This window comes from Mustela nigripes, chromosome 16 (assembly GCF_022355385.1).
Source record: "Mustela nigripes isolate SB6536 chromosome 16, MUSNIG.SB6536, whole genome shotgun sequence".
In the NCBI taxonomy this organism is placed as follows: Eukaryota; Metazoa; Chordata; class Mammalia; order Carnivora; family Mustelidae; genus Mustela; species Mustela nigripes.
The window spans coordinates 2,153,171-2,166,453 of NC_081572.1; the positions used below are offsets into that span (position 1 = coordinate 2,153,171).

General features: G+C 59.7%; 1 protein-coding gene across 3 annotated transcripts in view; it reads right to left on the reverse strand.

The window, feature by feature from the left end:
* The window catches only part of RNF213 (ring finger protein 213), a 106,945-nt gene extending 100,475 nt beyond the window's left edge, over positions 1-6,470 (reverse strand). For 2 of the 3 annotated variants that reach the window (XM_059379884.1, XM_059379881.1), the window contains exon 1: positions 4,924-5,093. In XM_059379884.1, the coding sequence (XP_059235867.1) occupies positions 4,924-5,020 (97 nt within the window). In that variant the 5' untranslated portion in view covers positions 5,021-5,093. Of the gene's footprint in view, positions 1-4,923; positions 5,094-6,281 lie in introns of those variants that run through there. The other variant, XM_059379882.1, reaches the window with a different exon arrangement.
* Positions 6,471-13,283: the final 6,813 nt, after the last annotated feature.

Consider the following 13,283-nt stretch of genomic DNA (forward strand, 5'->3'; position numbering starts at 1 on the left):
CCATAGGATATTTTGGCTGAATCGGAACAAATTCCTGTCCCCTAGCCCCGAAGCATGTATGCACGCTGGGATGCCTGCAAGTGAGCAGACCTGGGGGTATCCAGAGAGCCAATGGGTCTGAGCTCCCCTTCAGGTCCCCAAATCAGGTCAATGGCTGATTAGCACAGGAATGAGGGGAGAGAGCAGGGACCTCACCGACAACCCCAAATCACTTCTATAAAACGTCACCGAAAATTAACTCGACCCGACGCGGTCAGCCATGCGGACTCCGACACCCAGGCTTCCGAGAAGAGCCCCAGCAGCAGGCTTAGGTCTGCAGCGCATGCACCCCTGGGAGGGCCGCCAGCTAGCCCGGGGCCCCCCTGCCATCCGGGCCCAGCCCTCGGCTGGAAAACAGGGGCCGCAGCCCTGCAGGTCCTCAAGGCTAAAGCGAGCACGCACGCCTCCCACTCTCACAGAGGTCCCTAGGGCGGTCACATTCCCAGAGACAGAGGAGACGGTGGGGGACAGCGGCTGTGGGCGGCATCAGTGTTTACTGCAGATAGATGTTCAGTTTGGGAAGACGGAAGGTTCTGGAGGGGATGGTGAGGAAGGCCGCAGGACAACGGGAATGGGCCTCAGGCCGCCGAACAGCGACACACCGCGAAAGCGGTAAATTTCACGTTATAAATGTTTTACCACGATCGACATCATAAAACCAGGGCACTGAGCAGTACGACCTGGTGTGCCTGCCCCACCCGGCCGGAGTCCGCTCACTGAGCACAAACCCACGGCCTGTGCCGGTGGCCGTGGAGTCGAGGTGCCCACACCAGCCCCACAGGCACGAACAGGCAGGATGGCTCTGACCTCGGCCAGGGACCCTCCAGGGCTGCCCCAAACCTCCCCCGGCCTGCCCCCCCCCACCTGTACCTCTCCTGCCTCTGAGCTGCCCCGGGGCCCCCAGCCCTACCCTGGACACGAACAGGGTTTCAGGTTCTCCTCTTTCTCCCTTATAAAAACATCAAGGAAACTGGGACATAGCAGAAAATGAGAAAGTGACGACGCTGGCCGGAACTTCCTCTCCTGATAACAGGCTTCTAGCACTCAAGAAAGAGTCCGACGGGGGTCCCCCGGGGAACCTGACCTTCCCCCCTGGCCCTACCCTCCACCGTCGGACTTGATGAGGGAGCAGGAGGCTGGCGGAGGACAAAGCAAGAGCTGGCGCCTTGCACCCCCTCTCCACCCGCCCCCCTGGGTAACGTGTGTGACATTCCTCAGGCACCCCTGGCTGCCCTAAAAGAAAAACAAACCGTTAACTTGCAGAGATCACAATCGTTAACTTGCAGAGATCACAATCGTGCAAGGCAGGAGTCTCGCTTGGTTTGCAAATGTCCTAGAGCTTTACAGTAAAGCAGCTGTCTTATCAATAGCCCAATTTCCAGAGACAAATAACTCAGGTCCTCAAGCCCTAATGTCGCCCTCCCCTCCATAAACACTGAAGGAGGCGGCGGCAGAAGGAAATGTAAATAAAGTTAAATTTCTTCTAAACCTAAATCTCCCTAACAAGGACGCTTGATAGGAGGAACGTGACATTCCACCAGGAGACTCCGATTGTCTTCATGCTAGTGCTTCGTTACAGGGAAAAACGGTCTTGGCCGGACAATAACCAGACCTTCAATATCCTGACAGTCTCTTTACCCCGATAGCCCTTCTGAACACCCCTTTGTCCTCACCTACCAAATTCCTGGGTATATAATCAGCCCCTCCTCAGGATAGCGGGGCAGCATCTCTGTCTGCCCACGGGTCCTGTCCCTGTGCTTTAATAAACTACCTTTTTGCACCAGAGACGTCTTAAGAATTCTTTCTTAGCTGTCGGCTCTGGACCTCACCCCACCGAACCTCACCTAGATTCTAGAACTTCATCAGACTGGCCCAACATGACTCTGGGCAACGTCGGCCCCTCTCTGCCCAGGATGGGCTGGGACTCTCCACACACCCCATTTCCGCTCCTTTATGTGGTCGCTGCCCGGCCCCCAGCCTCCGCGACCCAGGCCTGCAGCCACAGGAGGTGCGAGGCAGAAAGACATGGTAGAGGGAACAGGACTTCCCTAGAACTGTGGCCACCCGACAAGGAGGCCGGGATGAAGCTCCTCCAGGAGCTCTCAGGGGTCGTCCTGTTACGGTCTTGCCAGAGCCCCAAACTACCTTAGCTCAACAACGGGCAGACCTCCGGGTTCCTCTAAGCCTTTAACATAAGAAAATCCTTTGGGAAACTTCCTCTGTCTCTACCCATCCGTCCTCTGCTCAAAAGAACACACTCGTGGCTCTCCAGGCCCCGTGCAGCTCTCCCTGCACATCACGCACCGGCTCTGTCCCCGGCTTTCAGAAAACCACTTGTTTTTGCCCTGGAAACGCCGGAAGAATGCTTTCTCAGCCTTGCACTCCCGAATTGAGCTTCAGATCCCAGCGGGAACAGCAGCGGCACCGGCCTCTCTGGGCCCCCGCGCCAGCTCTGGGAGGGGCCGACAGGAAGAAGAGCTCCTCCGCCCCGCACTGCCCCAGCTTCGTTTCGGTTTCCCTTCCTGTAAGCAGAAGCTTGGCCGAGAATGGGGGTGGGGGCGCTGTGCGGGGCAAGGGCACTGGGGGAGACCGCCATGGCTCCTGAGACCCCTGGCCCTTGGGGATCCCTTGGAGCCCCATCCCGTGCGCCCCGCTCCCACCAGCAGCAGGGGAGGCCCCAACGTGAGAAGCCAGCACTCCCAGCGGCTCTCCCGTCCGGCAGCATGCGGGTATCTCAGAGGTGGTGGGGGTGGGGGAGAAGGTGCACTTGACCCTCCCTCCCTACCCGCCAAGGTCGGCGGGGCCCTGGGGCCCTGGACGGTGACCGCTGGCCTGCTGCCAGGACAGGAAGACTTCATGGCATCCTGTAAAAGCACCACACGCCCAGGCTGCCACACATGCCCAGGCTGGCGCGCAGACCTTCCGTTCCCAATTCTGTCATGACATCTGGGCCACCCTCAGCAGTGCTCCGAGACACCCCCCCCCCCCCACAAAACCAAAGGAAGGCAGAGACCACAGAGAAGAGCGAGTGTTTTCCCAAAGAGGTAGGTCTCCATGAGACAGGAGGGGATGGACCCAGACTCCAGAGAAGGCCCTCAGGGTCCTCTGGCTGCCTGTCTGGGGTCCCCCTGCTTTACCTGGTCACAGTCGTTCATGTCCACCCTGGAAGCCCACACTCAACCCCTGCCTCACCCCTGACCCCCATACAGGCCAGGGCCCAGGGGTGCCCAGGTGGTGGCACTTCAGAGCAGACGGAGGGGCCACCAGCACCCCAACCCCCCCTTCCCTCAGAGGCCACAAGCCCACGGCTTCCTCCCAGGACTCGAGCTCTGCAGAGCCACCTGCCTGGGCTCAAATCCTGCGTCTGCCAATTGCTAGCTGTGGGACTGCAGACAGTTTCCTTAACCCCCCTGTGCCTCACTCCTGGCATCTGTAAAATGGGAATCTATGATGTCTCCTCCCTCAAGACTCTGCACAATGTCAGGCTCACTGACATTTCACCAACTGCTCTGATTTGGGCTTTTTTACTCTCTGGGGTCCCAAAGACCCCCTCACAAGGTCTCCCACTCAGGCGGATGTTCTAGTGACCAGGGGTGTGGAGCCCGAGCAGGTGGAAAATTCTGCCTGGACCCACCAGAGCTCAGCTAGGCCATGGTCCCATATCCAGACAGCCAGGAGCCAATGAGGACAGTGGAAACCGAGCCGATGCAAGATCGACTGCATGAGTCAAGTCCCCTGTGTTCCAAAGGAAAAGACAGACTCCCTAGGTCGGACTGTAGCCGGAGCTCCTCCCTAAAGCGGCAGCAGCCGAAGAAAGTCAAACAAAACCTGACAGCAGAACCAGCCGTCTCTTCGCACCTCTTACAGTCCAGTAAAAACATCTGGGATGTAAGTGTTTCGTACACACGCAGCAGAGAGGAGAGTACCGAACCAGGGCCTCCCCTTCACACACAGGGCACCCTCGCGGATCACCCCGGGGTCAGCACGCAGGAAGGGCTGGGACAGGCAGCATTTACGGACTCTCCCGCACACGCACACAAACTATATTTAGAAAACACACACGATCTTCTACAAGCCTTTCTTTGCTGGGTCCGGAAATTATTAGTCAAGCACCTACTCTGTGCCAGGCGCCGTGCCAGGGACTTGGAATAAAGCAGCTAACAAGAGAGCAAAGGTCTTGTCTGAAGCCGTGCGTAGAACGGCAAACGGCCCAAGCAAGCGGGAGTGGGAGTGGGGGGGCCCGGCAGGCGCTGTTCTCACTGGGGGTGGTCAGAGTGGGCCTCCAGGTGGGAGGGTCTAGGAGCAAAGACAGAAAGGAGGTGAGGGGGTGATGGTGCTGTCCTCAGAGGAAAGGTATATTCCAAGCTGAGGGAACAGGCAGTGCAAAGGTCCTGGGTTCAAGAACACCCAGGAAAGGAAGGAACGCAGCCTGAGGTCCTGGACACCCAGAGTTAAGGACTGACCTGAGCTGGCAGGTGACATGCTTCTTCAGACACTGACCTGCCCCCCATCACCAGAGAGGGTCCTGTCGAGGCTGTGGGGGCCCTGCACCCCATCACACCACCTGGGATACCACTTCCCTGCAGCATCCTCTGCAATCCAGAAATGCCTCAGCTCAGCCCGACACTGCCCGGTCCCAAGGAGGAGGAGAACCATTAGGTGCTCTCCAGGAAATGAAATTGAAAGTTTTTAAAAAGCAACAAGAGCTCCCAGTAAAGAACCTGCTGAAACTGTTCTTGTAACAAAAGTGCTTCTAGTAAGAGTCCCTCAGCCACAGAAGACCTCCAACTACTTGCCGGAGCTGCCCACTGGCCAGTTTCCATTTCGGCGAGGGGAAGCGGGGCTGGGCTGCTGCCTACCCCACCGCCCCCAATCAGCCCTTACCTGGTGCGGGGGCTACAGGAGACAGCTTCTGTCCACACTGGCTGCAGAACTTGGGGGCTTTGTCTTCGGGGACATAGCCGCATGAGAGACACTCCATTCCTCCGGGGGTGAGTCTGCTCCAGGCAGGCTCGCTCCTGCAGGTCTGGAAGAAAAAGGGTCCCCAGGCAGCTGACTATATACTGAGCCGCCTGTCACGTGACCTGTTCTGCTTCAGTTTCATTTCCTGGGAAAGGGAAATTACAGTGCCCAGAAGCTCCCCCACTGAATCGAAAACCTAGTGCTAGCACTTCCTCACCTGCTGCACTCACAGCCCTGAACCCGCATCCGGTAGCCGCCCCTCCTGACCCCGGGCATCTCCACCCCCCCCCACCTCCTCCCCCACGAGGGGCTCCGGCAGGTTTTCCTCCCTGCCCCCCCTTCCCCCCACCCCCCCACCCCCCACCCCCGCCAGGGTCACCCCTGGGGCGGGTGTCTCAGTCCCTCTGTGAGTCTAAAACTGTTCCCACTGGCTGGGCCTGGGGGCTGGGACAACTGAGAACTAGGTGTTGGGGGAGGGGGCACTGTTCCAGCCGAGACACAGCCCTCGCAGAACCCTGAGATCAGACACCGTGTGAGAGGGCCCGCTGGGTGCTGGACGAGGGGCAGACAGAAGCACCTGTGCACAGGTGCCGTGGGGACTGGGTGGGACAGAAAGCACTTCAGAGATGCCAGAGGGCGCCGAGGGGCCCGCCTGTGCGCTGGGGCAGCTCAGGGCGAACAGGGCCAGTGGTCAGGCTAGCAGGCTGCCCGCCCTGCCTCCCCCAGACTTGGCTCGCGGTCCACTAGCTAGTGAGCTCTTGGGGGCAGGGAGCGCTAGACGGTGTGGGCCAGGTTCCCCGGCTCAACCTGTCCCCTCCAAGCCTCGGCGGCCACCCGGCCCCTCATCCCTGCCTGGCCAGGGGCGCGACCACCGCCCGGGTCCGGCCTCTCCACGATTTTCAGTGCCGGCGGGGCCTCCACCCCTCTGCTGCCCTCCGCAAGGCTCTGCTTCCCCGCGCACCAGAAGAGCCACCACAGGGCTCAGAAGTCCCTGAAGGGCCCTTCTGTTTCCCGCCCCCACCCGGAGCCTGAGGCGTAGGAGAACCCGGGCTCTAGCCACTCAGCCTCCGACGTCCCCAGCTTCAGGAGCGCGCTGGACTCAACGCCCATGCCCCCCCCCCCCCGACCGCGCCCGCCGGCGGGGCCGGGTCACGTGGGGGCCGAGAGCCGGGGTCGGGGTGGGGGGCTGGTCGAGGGCAGCCGGCTCCCCATCTCCGCCTTCTCCGGCCTCCCCGCCGCCACCTGGGGGCCCTTAAGGCCGTCGCGGCATTGGTGCCCACCGTGGCCTGGAGACCCCGGCGGCGGGCAGCGCTGGGAACGCGAAGGACGCTGCGCTCGGGCGGCCACGGGCGGAGATGCTGCGCTCCGGGGAGCTACTGGGGACGCAGGCAGGGGCGCCCCCGGCAACCCCAGGCAGCGAAGGGCTCCGCGCCAGCCCCGGGGCTCCTCCGCGCACGCCGCGCGCCCACCGGCTGCCGGGGGCTGGGGTCCGCAGGGAGCGGGGAGGGGAGGCGCGCGGCGGGGCCCCAGGCGAAACCGAAACCGGGCGCCGCGGGAAAAGGCCGCCGGGAGGGGACGGCCCGCAGCACGCAGGCGCCCCGACCCAGACCCAAGGACCCCGCGGCCCGCCCGCGCCCCCACGCACCCCCCCGCACCTCCCGCGCACCCGCGCCGCCCCAGCGTGCAAGCCTCCGCGGAGGCCCAGTTTCGTTTCTCTGGTCCGGGTCCCGCCCCTGCGGGCAGGGAGAGTTCGGGCGGGTGCGGCCACAATGCCCTCTCCTGGCGCCCCCCGGTGGACAAGGGGGAGGCGCTGCCTGTCGCTGCCCTCGGGGCAGGGCGCAGGGGAGCACAGATTCTGGACCCGCAGGGGTCTGCCCCCGGGTGTCCCCCAGCAGCCTCCGCCCCCCCCCCCCCCCCCCCAGTCCCACCCGGAGCCCAGCACCCTGGACAGCGCCCACCTCCCTGGAGAACCAGCAGCCGGCCAGCGAGGGGCAGAGGACGCTAGGCCAGACACTCGGGTGCAAAGTATAGGTCACCAGCTCCATTGCATCAGGGCGTTGCACAGATTTAGTGACCTCAGTGGCCGATGGTCGTAGAGGGTTTCCAGCCCGCGCCAGCTCTGGGATGGTCACTGATAACCAAGAGGCCCCGCGGCCTGCGTTGCACCCCTACCCCTCCATTGGTCAGTGAGTTCACCCTGCAACATCCCAGGGCTGTGGGAGAATGGAGCAGTAAGAATAGTACACCCAGTCCTGGTGATGTGTGTTCCTCCCTCAGCTCCTCACTGCTCTCTCCCACAGAACCAGCAACCCTGAGAGCACTTGGGGGCCCCTGGGCTGCTACAAACTCCATCTGGCAGAACGATGAGAATTTAAAAGGCCAGGGTTCCTTGCCAGCCTGTGTCTCCAACCCACTCGCTTCCACATACTCCAGCCACGACGACTTTCCTTCGGCCCGGGAACAGCAGACTCACTTCCTGGGGTTCCCCTCCTACAGTGCCCACCCCCTGCAACGCTGGCCTCTTCATTCTAACCCCGCTCACTGAGTTCAGAAGGTGCTTACGGGGTGCTCAGCACAGATCGCCATGACTGACCTCGTTCTGACTCAAGAGCCACAAACTCCACTTCAAGGCCTGCCATGCCCACTGCCTAGTTCATCTGGATCTGGGCAGGATCCAAGCTGTGTCCGCTGCTGTGGCCTTTGACCTTGTGCTGACCTCGTGTGGGGCCCAGGAGAGCTTGTTCTGAAAGAAGGGGGCATCAGGCAGGGTGCTGGGCTGGGCAGGCTGGACCGGGCTGTCCCTTCTGGGTCCTAGCAGGAGGGGGGGCTTAGTCAGAATCCAGGGAAGGTTCTGGGAATCTGGGGTTCCTCTGGGACTAGCAAGTGAAGGGAGAGCCCAGCCCTTCCCTACACTGTCCCGTGTCACCATCAGATTTGGGGAGATGTCAGCAGAGCAAAACCCAGATGCCCTTCCAGGCCAGTGACCAGCTAGCCCTGCTGGCCAGGCGGGGCACCTCCTGCATGTGCTCTCACGGGCAGGTGTGGCTCATGGGCTCCAGAACTCGGAGCCCGCCCCCAGTAACAGGGTGTGGAAGGGCCGGCAGAGAGGGCACTGCGGTCAGCACTCTGCAGCCTGGCAGGGTCGGGAGGTCACACCCCGGATGAGTAAAGCGGCTGAGAAAACACCCCGACCCGCGTGGTGCAGCCCGTTTGCTGTAAAAGGCAACACAGCCTTAGGAATGAGGATGCTTCCAGCAAGAGACGCCCCACCGAGGGAGACCACTTTGGATTTTAAGGCCATATTTTAATGTCCCCAAGGTATCTTCCCTGTCCGCTTCTCTGTGTTCTTGGCCACTCCTTAGCAGAAAGTGGATGGTAAAAGGATGTGTCACATCTCACCTCTGAGAGACAGGCTTGCTGTCCTGCCTTGTCTGCCCCTGCACTCCCAGCCTATTTGGTGGCTCAAGATCAACGAAGCTTCAGCTGGAGTGTCAGGTCACGTCCTCTTCCTTCGGCCACTAGGAGCCAGTCTAGCCAGGCTGCCTCGGAGCAGGGCTATCACCTGCATTCGCAGGGTGACTGAGGGACAGCAACCTCCAGAAGAGGAAGCCCGCTTGGAGCCAGGCTCCGACTCCCTACTTTCCGAGAAGTCAGTAAGCGGCATGGGGGGGGGGGTGGACCTCCTGTTCCGACAGGTGCAGAGACAAGCCACCAGGGGCTCCAAGGGAAGCAGGGGTTCCAGAGACTTCCGCCTCTGGGTGCTGAGAACCAGGCAGTACGTGGTCCTGTCATCAGGACACCTGCACCATGAAGACGGTTAGCGACCCCAAGAACCAAGTCAGACCTCACGGAGTACACCAAATACAGACAACGAAGAACACACAGAAAAGCCAGGGGTTCTGAGCCCGCTGCGGGGACTCACAGAGAAGACCCCTCACACTCCCTAGTCTTGATACACACCATAAACGTACACGTCGCAATGGGCACGCAACTTCTGAAAAAATAATACATACATAGTATGACATAAAATGACATGTACGAGCTAACACCTTTAGGGTCGCGGGACGAAGGCAGGAAGCGGCGAGGAAAGGTTTCAGGTGGTGTCAACCTCCCTCAGCTTCGTCCCCGCACCGCGGTGGTGCGAGGCTGCAGGCTTGACTCTCTCCCCTCCGCCCAGCGTCCGCAAAGAGCCTGACCCCTTCTCGGGAACATCTGCTGGCAGAAAGCCTGCCCGCACATTCTCCCCGGTGTCCGCGGCAGGCCGCCAGCAGACGAGCCCGCTGACTCAGCCACCTGGTCTACCTGGCCAAACCCTGCAGAGAGCGTCTTCAAGACCCCCGATGGTGGAGCATCTGAAATGTCCTTGATCTCGACCTTGCAGCCACCCGTGTTTGCAGAACGGATTCAGTGGGACCCCACACCTATCTGGTCGGCCGGCCTTGCTCCTCGCCTGCGGGTCCTAAGGGTCCTGTAGGAAGGACGGTCTCCTGCTCGGGGTAGCCAGGAGGGAGGCACACTTCGCAGGGAGCGTAAGTGCAGGCAGGGGTCGGCGGGGCAGAGAACAGGGGGCCTTATGAGGAGAATCTAGGCCTGGGGGTGTGTGGCTCTCTGGCTCTGGCCTGGGTTGGCCTCCAGCCACCTCAAAGCTGGGCTTGTGCGACCAGGCCGGCCTGAACAGAGCGCGCTTGTTCATCTCAGAGCCGTGTAACTAAAAGCCGTGCAAAACAAGAGGGGTCTGCAGCTCTCGGCCGTGGTCGTGTCTACCCACCAGCCTGCGTTCGGGTCTTCTCTCCGGCTCTGGGTTTTCCCACGGGAAGACCACACGTCTGTTTGAGCGAGGCTTGGCGGTCACGTGGCTCCTGAAACAGGCTTTGGGGTACAGATGGGTCGGGGCTGAGTTTGGCTGGTGGGAGCCAGTGTTTGGGGTCTGGATATTCTCGACTAGGGATCATACTCTTGACTCCACGGAGTTAAGAACTGTCCAAGTCCGATGTCCCTCAGGTTGGAACAGTGGGGTCCAAAACCTGCCTCCATCAGCACCGGAGTCCCCACGGGGGATGCAGGCCCGCACAGACAGAAGAGCAGCCTTATGGAGGTGCTGGAGTTCCTTGTTTTGGGGGCAGGGGACACAGATCTGAGAAGAAAACAGCCAAGTGACTTGATGGCATTCTCCTTACCTATGGGTCTCCGTCCCCCCAGCTGTCAATTTAAGGCCCCCCCGATCCAGTGTGACCTCCTCTGAGCACAACTAATGACATCCTCAAAAACCCTGTTTCCATAGAAGGTCAGAGTCACGGGCTTCTAGGGTCAAGATCCCTCTTCAGGGGACAGAATTCAACCTGCCGCAGGCACCAGCCCCGTGGGCTTTGCCCGATCTGCTCCGAGAGACCCAGTCATCTGGTACCGCAGAGGGTTCCTATGGTTTGGATAAACTTGGGTCCTTCCACAGGATTGAAATTATTCTAAAGCAGGGAGGGGGGACAAGCTCTCTGCTGGCATCAGTCGCTGAATTTACAGAGGGTAGGTACGTCTGTGTGGAACAGGGTTCATATAAGTAACCACATCACAGCCAGGAAAAGGTTTGCTGTTGGTTCCGGGTCAGCCCAGGCAGGGTGGCCCGGCTCCAGGGGGATGTTGTACTGAAGACGGAGGTCCCCGGCCCGCTCTGGCACTCATGGGGACACTCACTGCTCCCCACATTAGCATGCGGCTGGCCCCGTAAGAGCGGATGGCACTGGGGGGACTGCTCCACGGTGGCCTCAGACTGCAGGCACGGAGGAACAGTCACGCGGGATCCCCCACCCTGCCCAGGTTCATTTCCCTGGGGCAGGGGAGGAGCACCACGCGGCAGCCCGGGGGGCCTAAAGCTCCCCCCACCCCCCTCCCACCCTCAGAATCCTGCCTCGAGCCGCCTCCAGCGGGGGAGCAGCCCCCAAACACAGGCTCATCAAGGAAGGCCTTGGGTTCATGCTCAGAGCAGAGGAGGGGAGAACCCGAGGAAGGACAGGGCTGGGAGGTCTGGTTCCCAGCCGCGGTGTCTCCTCAGAGCCCAACACACACCCGTCCCTCCCTGCCCTGCCGCTCAGCTCCATCCCTGCGACAGCCCTTTGGAGGACGTGGAGATTAAGGGTCAGGGAGTTTAGACAATCCACCCCACGTCATGCAGAGAGAGACCAGAGCAGCCTGGACTCGACACAGCTGTCCACCAGCCGGCCACTGCACGCCACCTCCTCTGCCGTCGCCACGTTCCCGCACCAGCGAGTCCCACAACCACCCCAGGGATGGAGTGGAGACAAGCAGAGGCGTGAGCCAGGAGCTCGGAGCAGCCGGGGCCTCCGAACCACGCCGGATACGGACGTCTCAAACCTGGGGTATCCGGCCCGGCAGCCACAGGACCCGTGGCCCGCAGCACTCGAAGCGTGGCTGATCTGATTCACAGCGGGCTGTGGGCACACCATCCACAGCATCCTTGAAACAGGGTTTCAAGACGTCCTATGAGCAAACTGACACCAACCGTCCGGTCGGTGAGCTGTGTATAGTCCACATGCTGAAACGACAGAATCGCGGGTCTAACGGGTCAAACGAAACGTTAATTTCACCGATCCTCGTTCACTAGGGTGACTGGAAACGGTACGATGGCTCGTGTGGCTCCCATCGAGGCCGTGGACCTGGGCCATCGTCCAGTGTACGGTTGAGGCTCCAGGAGCGGCTGCGACGGGTGGCAGTGCCCATGGGCTGCTGCTTGGCACGTACCCTCTTTCACGCCCGTAGGCCCACAGTCTGCCATTCTCAGCACGAGGCTTCCTGGGACACGATGAGGGCCCGACCTGCCAGCATGGAACACCACATCGGTTTGCCTGGGCTGTTGTCGCACAGCAGCACACACCGGGCAGGGATCGGGGGGCACGAAGGCCAGGATCCCGGGCTCGGCGCGGCCGGTCCTCCCGAGGCTGTGAGGCAGATTCCGACCCGGGCCCCTCTACCAGCTGCTGTGGCTTACTGGCCACCTTTGCTGTTCCTGCCTCACAGAAGCATCCCCCAGGCTTCTGCCTTCTTGATCACACAGCTTCTCCCCACGTGTGTGTCTGGACCAAACTGCTCTTTTTATAAGAGCTGAGCCGTATGGACAAGGGCCCATCCTGCTCCAACGGCACCATCAGCACCGCGCGGCGGGCCCCGGGGCACAGGCCAAGGCCCAGAGGGACTCGTCCGCCGATGAGGGGCGTCGGTGGAGCCCAGTGAGCATCCTTGGACAACAAATTCCGAAGTCTTTCCGTGCCGCGGTCCATGCCAGTCTTTGCTCTTTTCCTAATATGAAGCTTTAATTCTATAATTAATAATCTTATAATTATAAATTTAGCAAGTTCAAAAGTTAGTAAATTTCATCAAGATCAAAAGCTTTTGCACAGCAAAGGAAACAGTTAACAAAACCAAAAGACAACTGACAGAATGGGAGAAGATATTTGCAAACGACATATCAGATAAAGGACTAGTTTCCAGAATCTATAAAGAACTTAGCAAACTCAACACCCAAAGAACAAATAATCCAATCAAGAAATGGGCAGAGGACATGAACAGACATTTCTGCAAAGACATCCAGATGGCCAACAGACACATGAAAAAGTGCTCCATATCACTCGGCATCAGGGAAATACAGATCAAAACCACAGTGAGATACCACCTCACACCAGTCAGAATGGCTAAAATCAACAAGTCAGGAAATGACAGATGCTGGCAAGGATGCGGAGAAAGGGGAGCCTCCTACTCTGTTGGTGGGAATGCAAGCTGGTGCAGCCACTCTGGAAAACAGCATGGAGGTTCCTCAAAATGTTGAAAATGGAGCTACCCTATGACCCAGCAATTGCACTACTGGGTATTTACCCTAAAGATACAAACGTAGTGATCCGAAGGGGTACGTGCACCCGAATGTTTATAGCAGCAACGTCCATGACAGCCAAACTATGGAAAGAACCTAGATGTCCATCAACAGATGAATGAATAAAGAAGATGTGGTATATATACACAATGGAATACTACGCAGCCATCAAAAGAAATGAAATCTTGCCATTTGTGACAACATGGATGGAACTAGTCCGTATCATGCTTAGCGAAATAAGTCTAGCAGAGAAAGACAACTCTCATATGATCTCCCTGATATGAGGAAGTGGTGATGCAATATGGGGGCTTAAGTGGGTAGAAGAAGAATCAATGAAACAAGATGGGATTGGGAGGGAGACAAACCATAAGTGACTCTTAATCTCACAAAACAAACTGAGGGTTGC